The 20,087-nt window shown below is 39.5% G+C and overlaps 1 protein-coding gene across 6 annotated transcripts in view; it reads right to left on the reverse strand.

Moving 5' to 3' along the window:
• Nucleotides 1-20,087, reverse strand: part of DNAJC6 (DnaJ heat shock protein family (Hsp40) member C6) — a 417,360-nt gene that overhangs the window by 119,574 nt on the left and 277,699 nt on the right. For all 6 annotated transcript variants that reach the window (XM_078669025.1, XM_078669033.1, XM_078669042.1 and 3 more), the window contains 3 exons: nt 13,831-13,910; nt 3,947-4,140; nt 3,765-3,845 (listed from right to left, as the gene is read on the reverse strand). In XM_078669025.1, the coding sequence (XP_078525151.1) occupies nt 3,765-3,845; nt 3,947-4,140; nt 13,831-13,910 (355 nt within the window). The remainder of the gene's footprint in view (nt 1-3,764; nt 3,846-3,946; nt 4,141-13,830; nt 13,911-20,087) is intronic.

The raw sequence follows: 20,087 nt of genomic DNA on the forward strand, positions 1-20,087 counted from the left end.
AAACTTTGACATATTTTGAGTATTAAATGCTGTTTGTTAACTTTTTACCTGCTGCAGACAAATGTTAATTAAATGTAAACACACTTTCCCTTCTATGTACACACTCAACATAGGGTGAGGCTCAAATGCTGGTTAAAGGAGTTTAAGTGTTAAGAAATGAGAAAGGCAGGGAAGTAAGAGAAATAATGAAAAGTTACTAGGAAGTGCATTTTCAAATCTGGAAAGAAACAAAGAAGAACTAACAAGAGGAATGGGGTGAGGAAAGGAATTAAATAAAGGGAAAATTATTTAGTACCTTTGGGAAGACACCACTGCATTGATTTTTTACAGAGCAAAAATGAGTAAATACTGATCTGTCTAAATTTTGAAAATATTAGAAAACATTGAGAAAACCCCAATGTATTTCACAACAAAAAGAAACTGAAAACAGGAAATCCTAAGTATAATGTACATACCATTTTAAACGATGTTTTAAGCATTAGGTTTATTAGTTGTAGATTTATATGGAACTGAAATTACATTTTGTGGAAAATATAAATGAAAACTAAAATGCAACTAAAATGAACTAACAAATGTTGGAAACAATTTAGGGAATTCCATATTATAGACAAAGAAACTGATCAACTAAATCATGCATGCAACATTCACAACCCTACTCTTGTAATCTGACTCTACTATTCAATATAACTCTCAGAAATCTATGCATTTTTGTGATTAGCAACTGACTCCCGAATCTGAGATGCACAAGATGATAGCAATCTATGCATATACCAACAGTTTAAAGAGAAAGGTGTCTTTGGAAGCTTTGCTTGGAGATTAACTTTCAGAAAGGCCAGGATTGTTGGGAGAATAGTAAGTTGGCCTTTGAAACACAGACGCCAATGCTGTTATTCGTGCTGAAGGGGTCAGATCCGAGTTAAACATCACACCATCCTTTTTGGGAAGAGAGTTGTAGCTCCCTGGGGAGTTACGCAACACAGAACAGAATCAATGGAATCAGCTTACCATTTGTGCCCCCAAATAACCTTATTCTTGTCTCTATGCCAATAGATTTTCTCCAATCCATAGTGCACATGCTCTAATTTTTAAGAATATGTTTATCAGAATGTTTTGTTCATATATTTAGAATTGTACTATGAATACCCTATGTCGTGGACACATATTGAGGTTGAATATGAATCATGAGGATCATCGCTAATGATTGCATGTGCTGCTAATTCTCATACGTCTGAAATGCAGCTATTGGTTGTGGAGTTGGTTGTGTTATTCCATGTAGTGAGGACATTTTCTGGTCAATTCCTAAGATGTTTCTGGTGGTGTAGATTTAACAAAGGCTGGTGATTCAACTTGAAAGGAACCAAGTGTGAAGAAGTGTGAAGAAGTAGGAAGAGTGAATGATTTAATTTTCTTCGTTTGATTTCTCCAACTTTTTACTCCGGTGTTCTACAGTAATTAACAAAAAAGGCAGAAACTAACAATTTTCAGATGCATCATGGGAATGTTTTAGCATTATGTACACCACCCTTTTAGACTTTTGCATAGAGGATAAGCAGTAGTTGCAGAGTGGCAAAGCCATTTAAGTTTGTCAGTTTGCAAAAATTGGTGATTATTTAGTTTCAGTCTATTGACTGCAGGATTGTTGTCCTGAATAGAATACACTGGCTTACTTGCAGGCAGTGCTGTCTACACAACCTGTCAAATATAGTTACATTGTGTCAGATTAGAATTCTCTTTATTCGGCTGTGATCAGCCATTTTTGCACATACGTCTTTTACACTTTTATGGCTGTTCATAGCAGAATAAAGAGAATTCTGTTACATTGTGTCATTTTTGTCATTTCCTAAAAAAGACTGACATTTGTGGAATCTAGAAACTTACTTTTTGGCAGCCATAACTATGGACCACTCCAGTAACCTAATTTAGCTCTTGCCAGGGCTACTCTACCTTATTTGTTTTATTAAAGATTGTAACTGTAACCTGGATAGCAAGTTAAAGAAACAACTTTCATTTGTTCTATAATGGTTTACTTTCCAGTCCATGGAGTGGACATGGCCTATAATTATTCAGAACGTCTTAATGATATGTGTAATGGGGGGAGGGGTTAGACTTAGCTCATTTTCAACAATTATATTCAGACAGTATATTTTCTATGCTGTTCATCGGGCCAGTGAACACAAGGTTGAGCACTTTGCCACTACAGGCAAACCAGTGATTTCACTGTATTATAATGGTTTGCAGGTGCTTCTTCAATCTTTACTGTCCAGGGAGATGATAAATAAGCTGCTTCATCGGCATATTTATGTGACCTCACTCCACTAATTTTTTTAAGTTATATGTGGTGGGCAAAAATATACTCAAATTGATCATATCTCAACAAATCTCCAATCTCACACTATCATAGGTGTCTCAAAAGAGTCCACATATACTTGAAAGATCATGTCTTCCATGAAGGAGAACAACCTCATTACCCAGCAATGAGCCTGGGCTTCATTATGTGGGCATTGTGAGGTACCAAAAGTCGTGAAAAAGAACTTGACATCTATGAAGGGAGTTTTTTACTCTGCAGACATATGGAGAAATTAACAAAAGTACAATGACAAAATGTGTGCATTGTCATTTGAATACCTGAGAAATGTTGACTAAGCAATTATCTTTTGGCCTCAAAGTTGCCTTTCAACTTAATGACAGTATGCTTGTACTTCATATTGAGGTACTCTCTTGTCAGATATCAGAAATAAGCAACCTCATTTCAGTTTCAACTCCAATTGGTGGCGCAGTATTTGTGTGTACTGAAGGAAGCAGCAGTGGCAGCTACTTCAATAAGGGATGAGCTAAGGAGCTCAAAAAGCAAACTCTGGCACTTAAGAGGAGGTCATATTTTTGAAGTCTACAGAAAATATATTGAATTAGTTCTAAAGAGGTGTACGTAAAAGTCCATTATTTTACTTTTGGCTGGGTCTAAAATATGGATTGAAACCTTTCGAAGAAGACTAGTCAACACAAAATTAGGTGGATACATTGGAAGTGTAAGAGGGGAAAAGGGGAATAACCCTGGGCAGGGACGATTTTGGGGATTTTGGAAAAAGGATAAAAGGAGTGGCGGGTATCTAAAAACAGAAATGGCCTAGAGCAAGGAGATGGTTGGAGAAAGACCCTAAGAATGCTGGTGGGAGATGTAGAATAAAGTGGGGCAGATGTAGATAAAAGTAAATTTGAGGCAGGAAGAAAGCAAAATGGAGATATTTAAGAGAAGGACAGAAGAGACTCACCAATATCCAGGAGATAAGTATGTGAGCTAGTGGGTATTTAAAGATAGTTGTGACATCAACTTGTCTTATGTTGCATTTAGGCTTTGCGGGCACAATATGCAGGAAAAAACGAGTACAGCAGGTTTATGCTACATTTTGGCCATGGTATTTTAGTGGAGTCTGAGTGGAATATGTTAAACCAGAACGATTTTTAATTTATTTCAAATTAAAATGTTAGGAAAAGACAAACCTTTAAAAAAATGTTTGTATCTAAGTTTCCCTATATATATTCTTTTGTTTTTGGAAAAAGCTAACAACTGTGGCAAAAATTACATTTTGAAAAAGACAATTTTGACATTTAATCATTAATCTGCCACACAATTTTATCCTAAATTAGTTGCCAGTCTTTGCACTCACAGTGTTTTATGTTTCTATGCACAATGGTATTCATACAAGAAACTGATTACAGTGGTCAGAATGCACATTTTCAGTAATTATTATTTCTGTTGAAAGTACCTTGCCAGTTCAAAGACGGAAAGAATGCACCTTGCCCGGCATTCCTTAGGTTATCTTGAGGTACTTCAACAGGAGGCTTACCTGAAAAACACAGAGATTAATTCTTACATGACATTAGACACATGGCAAAAGTACAAAATGGATTTAAAATGTGTTAGTTTGAGAAGTAATTTGTCTCCTACCTCCAACTGCAAGGGCATCTTGATGTTCTTGCGGAGATGAAAATAGTAGGTTGGGATTGATGTCTTTTGTAACAAAATGTTCCCAAGGAGGTGTTAAATCTGTCTGTCTATCAGTTGCTTCTATTTCAATATCCAAGATCACATGAAAAAGTTGTGGATATTTCTCTGGAGAGTCACAAGCATCCAATTCAGGTCTGTGTGTTAAAAACAAACATTTACACTTATAAATTACATTGTGCAATTACACTTTTAAAATATCAATAAAATAGTAAATATTAATTAACTTATTGAACAAACATGTCACCCCTATAGAGCACACTATAGAGCAGGGCAAGCTTTCCATACCAAGGGCTCACAGAGAGGTAGAAAAGTTAAATGCAATGTATGAGTGAAATATAATTCCAACATCAATAAAATAAAAATAGAATATTTAGGATAATTAAGTCCATTTTAAACTGAGTAGTAAAGTATGAGAGGCTGTACTGTTGCACCCTCAATCCCAACTCTTTCTTCTGCATGCCTAAAACATCCTTACCCATTAAAGAAAGGGCTTCACTGTCTGGCATAATATCAGTAACAAATTGGGAGTGCATGCAATATACTAGCCTCTTCTTGACTATGTCATCCACTGAATCACAGTGTCTTTGCTTCCTTAGTGTTGTGTCTCTGCCTGAACAAATGGCCGCCCTTTGCACTATTAAGAGGGATTTACTCATGGGGACTGCTTTATTTCGTTCATCCGAGCTCTTTTAGATCCAATATCTAAAAAGAGACAGAGAAACGCATAGATTTGTGGTCCAGTGGCTCTAGGTGGGGATGCCGGTGGATCCTTGTATTCAGTTCCTGGACTGTATCCTAATCATATTGAAGCTAGTCAGGTTCTCTACACCCTCATATCCTGGTAAGCCATTCTACTGACACTCGCAAGACTGTTTTATTTTGTACACTAGCATATTTAAATTAATGGCACCTTTTCTTATATCATTACTGGGTTACTAGACAGTCTATTGCTGACTGATGGTCTTTGCAGCATGCCTCCCACCTGCCTTTGCTTCTAAGGTCAATGAACTAAAACCTCTATGGACTCTTTTTCTCTCCATTTTCTAGGGGTGAGCAATACATTTTACTCTGCCAGCAGAGTTTGCAGAGTTTTGCCCACTCTGCATTACGCTGATAATGGGGAGTTCTGGCAAAACTCCGCCAACCGCTGTGTACTTTCTCAAGCGTGGCTCGCCCACTTAAAGTAGAGGAGCAAGAATTGGTGTTCCCTACTGTGATTTTCGGACAGTAGGACAGCACCCAGCGAGATTTTCTCAATGCGGGTGGTCGCTGGCAGTCTTGACTGTTCGCAGTGAGAAAGTTACAGCTCAAGAAGATAATCTACTTAAGTGGCAGCAAAGAAGCAGCGCATTCTGTATTTGGAACATTATTTTGTTAATTAAATTCAATGTTAGCAAATGTTTTTAAGGTTTCACCTCACAAATTTTGAGAATGTAAATTTAACTTCTACCTTTTACATATTTGTGAAACTTTAAAGCAGTTGTTTTTAAATTGACTAAACAAACTGAAAAGATGTTTTATTAATTCAATGGATGTAAGGTACTTGTTTACTCTAGAGTCATTTACGAAATTCAGACAGCCATACCACAGAGAAAAAAAAGCGTATTTGGTTTCTAGCTCTTTCAAAAATGTACATCACTATTAGTGATCACATGTAAAGCACTGAAAATATTAACTTCAGAAAGGCAAATGAATCTGCATTTGGCATCTTTAATATTGCTACTAAATTATTTTAACACACCAGTCTGCCACTAAACCACCTTTCCCTCAACCTAGAGTTGGAAGGATTAAGAAATTGAAGTGCTTTCACCAAATTTGGATGTTTCTTTATTTGTCCAAAACATATTTATACTGAACATTTTATTGTGGCATTCTTTCCTATCTCGCAGTTTAGTATTGTTTGGAAATATTGAATTAATTTATTTTCATACTGTAATATGAAACCAATTATACACTTACTATGTACACTCATCCTTAATATTACAGTTGTAAAAGCAGCTTTTTTTAGTGTGTTTGCATTCTCACTTTTCTTTTAAAAGGCCTTCCCTACAATTTTACTGGACATTCTGTTATGGTTCAGATGTTGCTCCCTGATCCTTCAAATCATCTTCATTTATCCATGGCCACTTTCATTTTAGCGAACCTTTCTGGAGTATAACATAGTCAATAATTAATAAAGTACTGTGAGTTCTTTAAATGTACAGGAGGCAAATAAAAGTGCTAGCTTTGTAGGTTCTTTTGCCATTCACTTGTGTAATAATTCAGTATTTTACTCCATTATCTTACAGTTAAGTCTGTAGTTTATTTATGTGTGTGTGTAATACATTCTACAAATAAGATACCTATCTCACACTAACACTTTTCTCATTATGATACATGTTTTTGATTTCCTCCTTAGTTCAATAAAAACTGGCATACAGGAACATGAGAAACTAATAACACTAAAGTAATAGTGAACATTTACTTGTAACCTAAAAGTGTTTCTGAACAAATACTTCATATGATTTTAACAAGATATCTACCACCAAATAGACAAATGTTTGGGCTTCTGATTTGGCCATACAGAATGAATGGTTTCCAGGCGTATGGCAAGGAGGATGTCTGCACAATCAGGTGTAAACTCTTGAAATTGGTATAACATTTTACAAATCCAACCACTTCCTACTAAATCCCAGCATAATGTATAATCATACTTTTTGTTGTATGCTGGCTGCTTAAAGACATTTTAGGACTAGTAATATTTTAATGCAATAGTGCAGGGGTAGATGGTATTACCTGTGGCTCTAGTTAAATACATAATTTGTGTTTGACTACTGTCCAATGCTGTCCAATTCTTTATATATAGAGTGGCCCCATCCACATGTCTGACTTAACAAATTATGGGAGAGGGTATGCCGCCTCCCTCCCAGAGTCATTCACTGACCTTGTGGACCAATCCCCTGGGCCTGATGAGAGTAGTGTCACGGTGACCCCATTCACCAGCACATTGCTGTTTCCTGCCTGAAGAGAGTGCAGGCATGGAATAAAAACTGTATTCCCTGCCTGCCCACACTCTCGTAGGCAGGAAACACAACTTCGCTCCCACACTGGTGGGGAAGGGGGAGCAGCAGAAAAAAGTTGCTCCCTTGTGGGAGCAAAGGAATGCAGCCGGCGCCCATGAAAGGAGCTGGATTGGGAGCCAGCAGGGGCCACAGGGGCTTGGTGATCCCCTGCGGACCCCAACGTCTATAAATATTTTTTTTCTTTAAAATGTGGGCACCCTGGCTAGGCACTGGTGCTTCCATAAATTAATAAGCAAACGGAAAAAAAAGAATAGTTAATGAGCGGCAGAAGCTGCACATTTATTATTCACTTCCCATAATGCCCTGCAAGAGGTTTTTATTCATAATATTTTGACTCTGGTGGTGCCCCTAGATCGGGCCGGGCCGGGCCACTACCAAGCAATTTTGTTTTTGTTCTGTAGGGCTGCAGTGAGCACACTAGCCCTCCAACATTAAAAAAACAGTAAGTCTCCTGGGTCATTAAATCCTTGACCCCAGGACTCCTTACCATAATTATTTAAAGGTCTCAGAGCTGGAGCTGCATTCGCTTCAGTTGGAGTGCAGGGACCCCATCTGGTTGGTTCTATGGCTGTATATTATTGTCTGAAAAATGTTAAATTAAAGACATGTTATGTTTAATGTTTTTAGTTAAAAATGCTTCATCCAAAACATGTTATTAAACATTGAAATATGTGAATTTATCAAATGTACATTTGATTATAGTTAGTGCTGACTTATTGACTCTGCCAAAAGGTATGTTTTTTTATATGTTGACATGCTGACCCTTTGACAAAGCCAATAGGCCCTTTACTTTTTATATTTTAGTGTGTTGACCCATTGACAAAGCCAGTAGGTCTGCCTCACTTAGAATGGCACAGTTTATATTGTTACATGTCCTAGCTGTCTGATATATATTTATACATAGTTTTGCACCATGAATTGGTGAGTAAAGTTTCCTCTTCCAATGTTATCAATATTCTGCCTTTCATAAAATCCACTTCTAGGACCTCATTACAGGAACTTAGAAGGTGTCCCAAATGCTTTGAAAGAATCTCAATAATCATGTACTTTCTCCTTGGTTGATATCAGATTTCTATATCTAATGCGAGCCCAATTTCACCACTTTAGAAGAATCTGTCAATTAGAAATATATATGTATTTTTTTTAGTCTTTGTATGTCTTGGATATATTTCCTAGTGCAAGCAACTCATCATATCTAGGATCAAATTGACGCCTCCCTTTTGATGTTTCACTATTTAATCTGGTTGAAAAAGTGACCCCATCCACAGAGGTGTGCTATATAAATATTCACATGGGTTTACAGTGGTTGCTCTAGGCATCTCTGTCAAACAGGAGTCTCTTCATAGATCATAACAGAAGTTCCAGTCATTCAGGTTGTGGAATCACATTTTGTAATAAATCTGTGACACTACTTTAAATGTAGTGCTTGGTTTATTTTGCGATTCCAAACACTTGATTGTAACTTAAGTTGTCTTGAGAATAGTCATTTTAAGTATTCAGTCTGCTTCTGATATTCACTTAACTCATGTGGTGATTTCAATGCTATTCAGTCTTTCTTCAATTTCTTCTATTCTTTTATTGGAGTGTTTAAGTTCACCTCTGATACGGAGCCCCGAGTGACCTAGATAGTCTTGGACTCTTTTGTCTTTTCTCAGTTTGTAACAAACATGTATTTTATAAAGTTCCATATACTGGGGGTCTCATAGGCTCTTAGTCATGCCATTCATTTCCTTCAAACGTAGGGCAACCTGGAATAGTAGATACAGTGTTCATGATTGGACTTTTTTATTATATGAACCTTCATATGGCCCTTGATCCTTTCGCCTACCCAGACAGGTAAGCAAAGTGGTTTTTGTTTAGTATCAAGTATCTTTGCCATGCCTAGTCAAAAACACATGCTTCTTCTCTACTTGCCTTACCCAGTGGGGAAATATTTCTTCTGTTTTACCATATACAGTAACATATATAGTCCAATATGAATCACTCGTTTAGTATCTGCTCTCGGAGCCCTATGGCACGGGTGTTGTCCCTCTGGAATCTATTTTCACTGTCTTCGGTTCTGATCTCTAATGTTTGGACTTTATCTTCCATGGCAGCAAGTCTGTCTCTTAACATTGAGATATTCAAAGACATGTCCGCTAGTGTTGTCCCTGTGGTGGTGGCATGTTCCGCGAGGCGCTGATGACCAACCTCAAAGATGCCCAGGTCTGCCACGAAGGTATCAAGCTTCATCTCTAGCGCCTCTCTGGAGTCAGTGATAGTCTGCATAATGTCTCAGAGTGTGAACCCTCATCCTTGGATCCCTCCTGTGACAATGGGACTGCTCCTGCCACTCCACCAGTGGAGCAAGCAATTTTTGTCAACTCCGCCCGCCTTTGGGTCCCACCGCCACGCCACTTTGCCCATGGAGGCCTATCCGTATGGAAGGATCTTAAGGCCCCCAGGTTCAGCTTCATCTACGTCCCACAGCCAGCGGATTAACAGATTCTTAACACCACCTTGATTGGGCACAACAACTTTCAGAGGGTGTCAGGCCAGTTCACTGTGTTGTAAACCCCGTCTTGAGGCACCAACTGACTCTTAACAGCACCGCAGGCTGTTCCCCAAAACCATCCACTGGGAGGGGTCCGCACTGTCTCTCATGGTCTCAGGTCTACAGGTCTACTGGTCCTTTGCTGGGTCTTGAAGGGTGTCACTGAGCCAGTAGGGTACAAAAATCAGACACCAAGCAACACCACCCTCTTGAATTTAAGCTACTCCACGTGTCCTATATGTCCTCTCAATGGCAGCTGTGTGCGCCGGCCCCCTCAACACTTCAGAGGGCTGGGGCACCTGGCAGTTACTTTACTGCCCTGTAGGCACCTTTGCAGCAGCCCAGACGGCCATGGTCAACTTTTCCTCTCGTGCCCGGTCTGCAGATAATCCCTACTGAGCCTCGCCGCACAAAAAGCTCCAATTGTGTCCAAAGTGGCCTACTCCACACTGCGGGCTCCATGGGTGGACTGCTCTTTCCAATTGTTATTGGGGAGTCAGAGCTGCAATTCACTTAAAGTAAAGCCCCCTCAGCTAATTGTTGGCCCTAGCACTCGGTCTCGATAGCCACGACTAACCAGCCTCCCCCACAGTGGACCTCACTGTTTGGGTTCATATGAAGCCACAGTGGGCCGAGAGTAGCTCGGGTGGTGTCAGAACTGGTTATGGGTATCACCACAGTACTCTATCAGCCAGTGCACTCAGGGCCATAAAAAAAATCAGGCTCTTCTCTATCCGTGAATCGCAGCTGTTGTCCTGAGAGGCACCAGGACCATCTCCACTCTCAGACCCCAGTGCAAGTCTATATGTGCCATCATAAGTCACCTTTGTGGCACTTCAGGGCGTTCATTAGGGCGGGCCCGACTATCGCATGAAATACAGCGTGGGTCCCACCAGAAAAGTCCTTACAGTTTCTGCTCTGGGCACCTCTCAGGCTCTCTGCACCTCCAGAACACAAATGCAGGCAGAGCAATCGTCCCTGTCAGGGAAGGGGGTGGTCCGGCAACTACACTCCAAGCTCCGAAATACCTCGGACCCAGGCACGGAGCGATGGCCTGCACGGCATTGCAGGCCATCCCCTCACCTTCTTCACGTCCCGTCTCCCCACAGCTTCATGTGGGCCGCTCCAGGGAGCTTCAGTCATCAGGTACACCACACTGCAGTCACAGAAGACTCCACAAGGCTCGGCACTCCAAACCTGCTCTCTCCTTTCTTACTGGCAGGAGCGCACAGTCAGCACGATCGCCCACTAAAAACTTCAATGGGACCCAATTGGCCCCCTACAGGTTCTCAAAGAGTGCTGGGAGGGTAGTGGGATATTCCAAAAAGAACAATTGATGGACACAATGCAGAAACATGTCATACATTCACCCCGGTTCAGAGATCTGGGCTTAAATACATTGTTCTTTGCTCACCATGCCATTCCAGTTTGAACCCAGCCATATGCAAATCAGTCCCTGTGCCCAATGGGAACAGTCCAGCCCGTGGGGGCATGTAGGTGGCATCAGCTGCCCCCAGGCCTCACATTTGTCTTCAGGATGTCAGCGGATGGGGGTTCTCCAGCGGGAACTCTGATGGAGTGTGACTCACTCCACTGCCACTTGGCCACGCCCACCCCCTCAATTTTTCAGCTTCTAGTTCATACTGCTGTAGAATCTCTAATTTAAAATATGGCAGGCACTTTTATTGCCTTAGTACTGATAATGAGCAATATGTGATTAAGATTTGGTCTGAATTTAATGACTAGCCTCAAACACGAGGCTCCATCACTGCATTTTGAACTTGCCACTTTAAGTCCATTTGATTATTAAGATTATATTAAGAATGCTTCAAATGCTTATGCCTATTTGCCTTCTCAAGAGTCTCAATCCCATTCATGGCATTACAACCACCCCCTACAAGAAGAAGGTAGAACACAAGCATGTTAAAGGCAAAGGAGGGCATCACATTACCCACACCAATTTTAGACTTTGTGGTGAATAGAGTAGGAGCTTATCTGAGCTATAATGATGTTGATCCTTTTATAAGAAAGGAACATCAGCTGTCATCCCTTCATGTACAAAATATGTTGTAAATTGTCCACCTCATTTAAAAGACACTGATGCTAATGCTGTGAAGGTCAGAACAATAGAAAAGGGAACCATAGAAAAGGGCACCTTACGTTGCACAGTACATGGTTTTATGTTGCAACTTACACATTCTTGAAGCTAAATAAATAAATGTGCTCAGAGCCCCAAGGGAGGAAAAGATTGGCATCTTCAACTGAATGTTTATTCAGTCATATCTTATAAAGAAACCCAACAATGACCCTAACCACCTGTCTAACTCCCATTTTGGAACTAATATACTATGGCTGGGAGATGTTCTAGAAAAAGGAGTTGCCCTCCAACTTCCCATACACAATCTGGTTTCCACGTGGGGTGCAGCAATGAAACTGCAACACTTAAAACTGCGGATCACTTTTTCTGCATACTGTATAATTGCAAGGCCTTCCTCCCCAACCTTCCTGGTTTATCAGCTATGTTCAATAAGACTGACCATAGTGTTTGATTTCAATACTTGAATTACATATGAACTACAAAAGTAAGGTTCTCATTTCTAATTAATCATATGCTGTTGGTTAGAACCCACACCTCCTCCCTCTCTCCCTGTAATGTGAGGGGTAGCGCAAAGATTTATTTTTGCAGCCTTGTTATTCAACTTATAAGGCACTGCTTAGGAGGCAGTGGTTGTTGCTTACCAGCATGTGGATAACACCAACGTGTATTTAAGAATATTTTCCCCTCAAAATATGACCAAGTAACCTAATAGATTATACAATTCATATATAATAACACTTCAAACCCAGTCTTAGCAGAAAGCAAAAAGGGAAGAATTTGCACAAGAAGGCTGTAATAAATACTGCCATTATGTATGAGGAAACAAACAAAAAGCTGAAACATGACAAGGATGGTGTAAAAATAGGAAAAACAGGAGGTAGAAAAATGAGAAAAACTTGCAAGACCGTAAATATTAAGGGTGTGACCTTGAATAGAACAAACTCAGACGCGAGAGGTGACTTTCCATAGAGGAAGAAGCCTAAAGTATAAGAAGAGATAAGGAAAAGAGTTGAAAGCACAGACGGGAGAAACAATAATGCTACAGAGGAAGAGCTGATGTGGGATGGTGTTAAGATGAGGAAGTGTAAAAGACAAAAAAGATAAAGGTTGCCGAAAAAGAGGGAGAAATACAAGGGCAAATCCAGGAGGCTATACAACTGGAAGGGGCACTGAGGTAAACCGAGAATAAGCAGGGGTAAGTGAAGGAGACCAAAACAGATAGATTTAAAAAGGGAATTTCTGTCCTTTGTAAAATCTGAGGAAGGCTTTGGAGCATCTCAGCTCAACTTGCAATGTGTACTATGTGGGGGCTGCAGACTGATCACAGTGTTCTTTGAATTAGTACCACTTACTTTGAATATAACTATTGTAAAGAAACTAAGCACACAACCATAAAGGCATATTCTTTAGCCATTTAATGGAACCTCATCTGTTTGTTTAATTTCAATAAAATTGTGTCACTGTGAGGCACTCTGCCAATCGTTTGAGTCTATTACTTGCTGTCATAAGACCTTCTCAAACCAAACCTGCCATTCTACCTCCAATCCAAACAAATTTGTGGTACAAACTTACTGATGCTAGTTATCTGCTTCTTATGTTTCTACACATTATTACTCAGTTGTTTGCGAGTGTGAATAAAATCATATTTTTTGATTTTCCACAATGATTTTTGTTCCTTTAAGGAAAGCCTGAACTATATATATGTTTTAATGCACAATTTAAATCCATTTGATAAGTCTAGCCAGAGCTAATAGATTGACTGCCATGAGTACGCTGAATCTGTACATTTCATAGTCAGCATGACAGAAACTCCTAAACCAATAAAACAATTTAACCTAATCAGAATCATCCAGCACTATATTATTAGAAATGGCAAATGTAAGTTGCGAAAAACAAGAACTTGGCGAGAAGAGATCGCTGTCTTAACAAATGCAAAAGCTTACTGCATCATCATGTCATCCTGATTGCCCAGTAGAAGAAGTCACTTGTTAAGAAAACTTTGTTCTATACTACATTAATTCTGTATAAACTTCTAAACTGAGAAAAGAGATGGAATGTATAATGCATATTCTCACAGATTCTACACTCTGTATCCAATCCATCTTTCTTTTTAATTCCACCAATTACTTACTTTGTAAAATTCAATACTGTTGTTCCAAGGGGTATGAAGCCAGTATGGAGCTGAATTTGGAATATCTGTGTGTTTGACATCTGAAATGAAGCAAAAGATATCAGAAGTATAAAGTTCCTTAATACATGCAATAAATAGCCACTCAGGCTGCTTTAGGATTCTTATTTAATTTTCTACATTTTCTACAAAACAGGGAGCACATTTTAAAGGAAGAGAATTTCTCAGCATGCTAAAAGAAAGAGGCATACATTTATACAAGTGCCTGACAATACTGAGAAATTCTGAACTGCAAGTGTAATATAGATTCAGCAACAGTTTAAAGATATTTCAGTAGTAAGTATATTTTATCAAGCCGCCACCCTGTGCATGTAACTCACAAAGGCTTTCTTAACTATTTTTTGTTCAACATTTGGAAGCTGTATGCCCCGCCCGCACCGTCCTTTGCCTCTCCAAACTTTTACACTCTTCAATTTAGATGCAGAACAACAGTGGTTAGAGAGCCCACTGGAAGAATGTCTGCTCCCTGGGATTCAAACAATTTTCACCACTGTATCAAGCCCAGAAAAAGTTTACCATCTAGTATCATAAGTCTTTCCTGATTCAGTTTCATCTCAGATTGTCTATAATGCACATTTCTCTTTTTTAATATTGAGCCTCCATTTATTACTTTACATTATTTCCGCAAAAGGTTAGTACCTTCCATGTTTTAGGAGTTATTACACTGTTAGTTGATAATCTGCATCTTGCTTAGAACTCATTGTATATGGACAGTGCTTCTACCTATAAGTGTTCAGGATCTACATCTATGTTAGTGACAGTGATGAATACAAATAAATTAATAAATATTACATCCTACTTTTGTTACATAAGGTGCTTGATGAGCATGTTTGTGAAACTACGCTATATTACATTTCAAATCAATAACATTTGTATTGTGTGTTTAATAAAGTGAGTGCGCACCGTAACTATATGTTCAACAGATACGACCTCAAATATTAGGAATAGGATGTCGATTTGGTGAAGTATATTTATTTCTGGGAAACTACGTAAAATATGTGATAGAGACAGGATAGTTTCAAGCAATATTTAGGTGATGTAATGTGGTGACGGTATTTCAGTACATACTTTGCTCACTTCTTTTTGGATTAAAAGCACTCTTGGTCCATTGGTGTCCATTGTAGTATAGATGTAGGATGAATGTGTTACAAGATGTATTATGAACAGCACATGCTCATAATAAGTTCTTGTTTTCACTATAAATTTAGCGCAAAGTAAATGCCCCAAACATGGCTTGTGGAGGAGATACAATGAGAAAATTGCAAACATTTCATTAGTCAACTCCCTTGACAGATAAAGAATATATTTGCTGGTGAAGCCATTACTCATTTTTGGCTGCTAGCTGCCAGCCAAGTACATTTTAGTTTCAGTTCAAGGTATCATTTTATCTACAGTATGTTTGAAGTAAGGAAACATTTTTGATTTGAGGTTATATCTTTCCCAACTATAGGCAGCATGCTTAAAGGGCTCACTTTGTTATTTAACACTAACAGGCATGTGGCTGACATAGGTATCCCTTGACTGGCCATGAACTGAGCGCTGATAGGACTTTGGATGCTTCTGAACTTCCCAAACATTGCAAGGTAGGGAGACATAGTCACATCCATTCTAAACAAGTAGCTGCAGGCACAAAACCAGCCACCATACAAAACTTTCAGAGGTGGCACCTGATCATGTTTATTGTGAAAATTTGGGCGGTTGGTTGAGTGGGGTGTTAACCCTGCTCAAGCAACAGCCACAATCCATCCAGGTGAACCAAAAAAGTCAGTAAATTAACCCAAGCTTAGCCCTTTGGTAACTTGACGCAAAAGCAGTCAGGCTAAACTTAGAGACCGCATGTAAAGTATTTAGGCAGCACAAAAACAGTAAAAAGTGAAAACACAAAACAAAAATAATCCCACACCAATTTAGAAAAACAGAGAACATTTTAACACATTATTTGACATCAAAATAACAAAACTCCGGTTTGTAGGAACTGAACTATGGATTTTTTAAGTTTAAGTTAATTTCAAAGAACCATGCACGGACATCTTGTTGTGTGAGACTGGATCAAAATCAGAAAATAAGGACAACCGCGATGGAGCCCAAGTCATTTACATTAAGTGAATTAGCCCGGTCGGCGCTTACCTTCAGACTTAAAAGAAATTTCAGCAAAAATTGCCTTAGAATGTAAAGGTCAGCGGGGCAAGACTGCAAGCAGTGTTCGAGAAGGAGGCTTTGTCATTGGGGAGCCGCTGGACAAAGTCACAATGAAGACTTCCACTTTCAGACTTAGTCTGAAGTCGAAAACCTCCAGTGGGATAAATCTGCAAGCTAATGCCGACGAGGGCACTACAAGGTCAGATACCCCTTCTGCAAAGAACAGCTGTATAAGATTTGCTACTGGAGAGGAGAATGTAGGGGGAGCTGCCACAAAGTCAGGTCAACCAGCGATGCAACTTGGGTGATGGACAAGCAGGTTGATCTGGTCTCAGTTCTGAAGGCACTTTTGTGCCAAACATTTTCTCAAGATTTGGATTTTGTCTATCTAGGCACCTTAGCACTGCTTCCAAGGTTCCAGCACTAGAGGGACACCACTTGGAGGGTCAAGATTCACTCAGGGTGGGTCCAGTTGTGGGTTCAAAATGGTTGGAGCCTTTCCTGTACCAGATTGAAAGAAAATGAGCTTGTCTGGACAGTAATAGCGAAAGTGGAAAATGATGCCAGAGGGGGCAATTTGGATGCAAAACTTACCAGAATGGAGGCAATGCTAATTGTTAAATTTGACACTGCAATCTCGGGATTAAACGAACTATCTGAAATATTCAAACTCTGAATGATGACCTAATGCTTTTTAATTGTTGTTTACAACTACAGAGACCAACCAAAAGGAACTACGTATTCATCCGTTTTAAACAACCATGACCAGAATTCATTGGGCAGACTTGATCGATAATGTAAGGACCTAAATTCAATCGCTACCACTGGACCACCATAAACGGCATAAGACAACACCCGCTGTGTATCCCTCAGTTATTGCCCACAAATTAAATATCAGCCAATTGGTCCCATTGATTTAACCACTCCAAAACGACCATGACCAGAATGCAACAGATATGCTCACCTGGGAATAAAGATGAATGTCACATTTCTGTTTTTATAAATATAAGCATCTACAATACATCATTGTCATGCTCAACGAGAAGAGGTTAATCAAGAAACAAAATGAGACCCCCGGACAAATAACAGCGAGTGGATCCCGCTCGTAATCACATATCAGTAGGCAGACTGAACTGCATGTTCCATGATCCTCTGCGGACCCGGAAACGTTCACATCGAGGACGCGTCTGGTAACAAGCGAGATAGAATCAGACACCCGCCTCGTCTGTATCAAGTAAGAATTTCTAAGTAACAGTTTTGAACCAAGCGGATCCCCGCAAGGCAATAGGACGTATTAGATAATCCCCACATGGTCTCTTTTACAGTAAGACCAGACGAAGGCACAGAGTCCCACGTTCTACGGAGCAAGATTACTCCATAAGGTAAGCCCAGAGACAGAGCGTGCACACAAATTGTCAGCGGATACGGACACGAAAAGATGTTAACGTGCCCGCATCCATTTATTGTTTTTCAGTGGATGCAAACTGATTAAAACAGCAGTACAGCACACACGAGTGGTCCGTTTACAAAGTAAGTCACATATGAATGGTCTCCGAGTGGTTGTGATGTTAGAGCTATTCAAAACGGTTGAACAGTTAAGTGTTCAATACATATTTTACAGGTCCATTTTTTCGACGGGAACAATCGAATCCATCATGGTCTCTTGAGAACTGAGAGGTAAGAGTAGGAGGCTTGCAGTGGAGGTGAGGGCAGCCCAATAGCAAGAATAGATTTTAAAACCAATATTATTCTTTCTCTTCAACAGACTACGGTCCTGATGAGAACTCTATAGACATACGAGTTCGAAACGCGTAGACTGAAAAAGCCAAAAAAATCTAGAGTCATACGAAAATTGAACAAATCATCTTCTTTTTTGTATAAAATGTATATGGCTTTGTTGCAATAATTCATTGTTTCAACTGAAAATAATTGATATATTTTCTTCGTTGTTTGTTTGTTTTGGATTTAAGTGCTTGTTTATATTGTATTGTATGGAAGAGGTATGCCTGTTGTCTGAATGAGAAGTAGTCGTCATATAATGTTGTAAATATATTTCTGTGTTGTACATAAGGTCGTAAAATGAAAACGTTGGTCTAAGTAATTTTTCAAAAAAAGTCAAAATTGAATAATTGACTTCAGAAAACTAAAATAAAAAGTGACTATTTGCACATAAAACATTGGTTTCAAGTCAGATGTTTTAGCCAAGAAATTCAGGTAAAGAAATAGATAGCAGCACGTGCACTCTGTTCTGTTTATAAGTAGCTTGTGGCAAGCTGTGCTGTTGGGTGCCCAGACCCAGTGGTGGTGTTAGTGTTTCCTGTACCAGAGGCTTTGATCAGGCGGCCAGCCACCTAGTCCTTTGAGTCACTCTGGTAGCCCTGGGTTCAAGAAGTGGAACAGGGAGCAAACAGCAGGGCCGGCTTCTGAGGGTTCAAGACAGGCTTCAGGTAGCAAAGCAGTTCTTCCTGGTGCAGAAAAGCAGTCTTCTGAGGTACACAGCAGGCCACTACAGTAGGAAGTCCTCAGAGTCATTCTGCAGGTTCAGAAAGTGAATTTCAGAGTCTGTCTGAGGGTCATATTTTAATACATGGTGCCTTCTCTGACAAAGGAGACATTTTTATAGAATTTCCTTTAAAGTGCTTGGAGTTTCCTGCCTTCACTGCCCTGGCTCCAGCCTGACTGCATGAACAATGAGGTAGTGTGAAGTCCTTTGTGTGAAGGCAAAGCACAGCCTATTGACTTGTAAATAGTCCAGCTCCCTCTCATCTTGTAGTGGAGGCCCATCAAGACACACCTAATCCCTCTACTGTGTGGCTGCCTGGGAGGAATAAACAAAGTCCAACTGTCAACTACGCCCAGTCATGTGACCCAGGAACATGCGGCAGGCATAAAATAGCTAAGTCATGAAAACTTTCTAAAAGTGCCATTTTCAAAATTGTGATTTAATATCCGGCTTTATCTTTAAAGAGGATTTTAAATTACAATTTCTTAGACACCAAACATGAACGTCCTGCTTGCCAATCAGAATTTTGCACGCATTAAGTGTTAACAAGGCAACCCAATCTTATCCTATATGAGAGGTAGTCCTTACAGTAGTGAAACAAATTTAGGAATTTCTCATTACATAGACATGTAAAACATAAAAGTACATGCCCAACTTTTTATTTACAATGTACTCTGCCATAATGGCTATGTAGGGCCTACTTTAGGGGTGACCGCTATGCAATTAAATGGGCAGTTTAAGGCTTGGCATGGGGGTTAGTTTGCCAAGTCACATTGGCAGTTTAAAACTGCATTCAGGCTGCAATGGCAGACTTAGGACATGTTTAAAGGGCCTACTAAAGTGGGTGGCAAAATAATGAATACAAGTCCACTAGTTTTGAAAAAGGTCGATAGCAAAGTAAAACAATAGCAAAATATACAATGAAAATGCTAATAATAAGAATAATGAGACTAGGTGACTAACCAAAATTCAATAGAAAGAGCCCACGTAGAAAGGACTAATGACCTCATGGGTAGAAAATATTTATACATTTTATTAATCAACTATTGATTTTGTATGAAGATATCTTTGGTGAAATCTATACACATTATTCTTTGACTGTGAAGGAGCGATGGACTATTTACAAAAAAAATCATAAAAGCTCCTAAAAGAACATAACAAACATAGACAAGGCATTAGACAAGAGAATGATGGAGGCAAAGCGGTAGATAAGACTACGCGCGTTTCGGCTTCTGGGCCTTCATCAGGTAACCATCGTCTATTGCAACATACACAGACCACGATAAGACACACAATTATGATACCCGCGTTTGAAAAACCGACCATTAACCATAGATGCTCCGAAAACTCATAAAATATTGAAGGAAATGACGAATGATGGAGTGGAAAAGGTCCTGAAAAAAGAGAGGGTGTCCTTATAACAAGTATCTGGTTAGCTTGATGGTTGAAACTCGACAGTATAACTGACCGGAAGGATATGTGGTGAAAGAGTAGCGATAATCTGAATTAACGTATTTAAAGATGACTAAGACTGGATAAAAAGGGCTTGCCAAAAAGA

Source organism: Lissotriton helveticus, chromosome 1_2 (genome assembly GCF_964261635.1).
Source record: "Lissotriton helveticus chromosome 1_2, aLisHel1.1, whole genome shotgun sequence".
Taxonomy (NCBI): domain Eukaryota; kingdom Metazoa; phylum Chordata; class Amphibia; order Caudata; family Salamandridae; genus Lissotriton; species Lissotriton helveticus.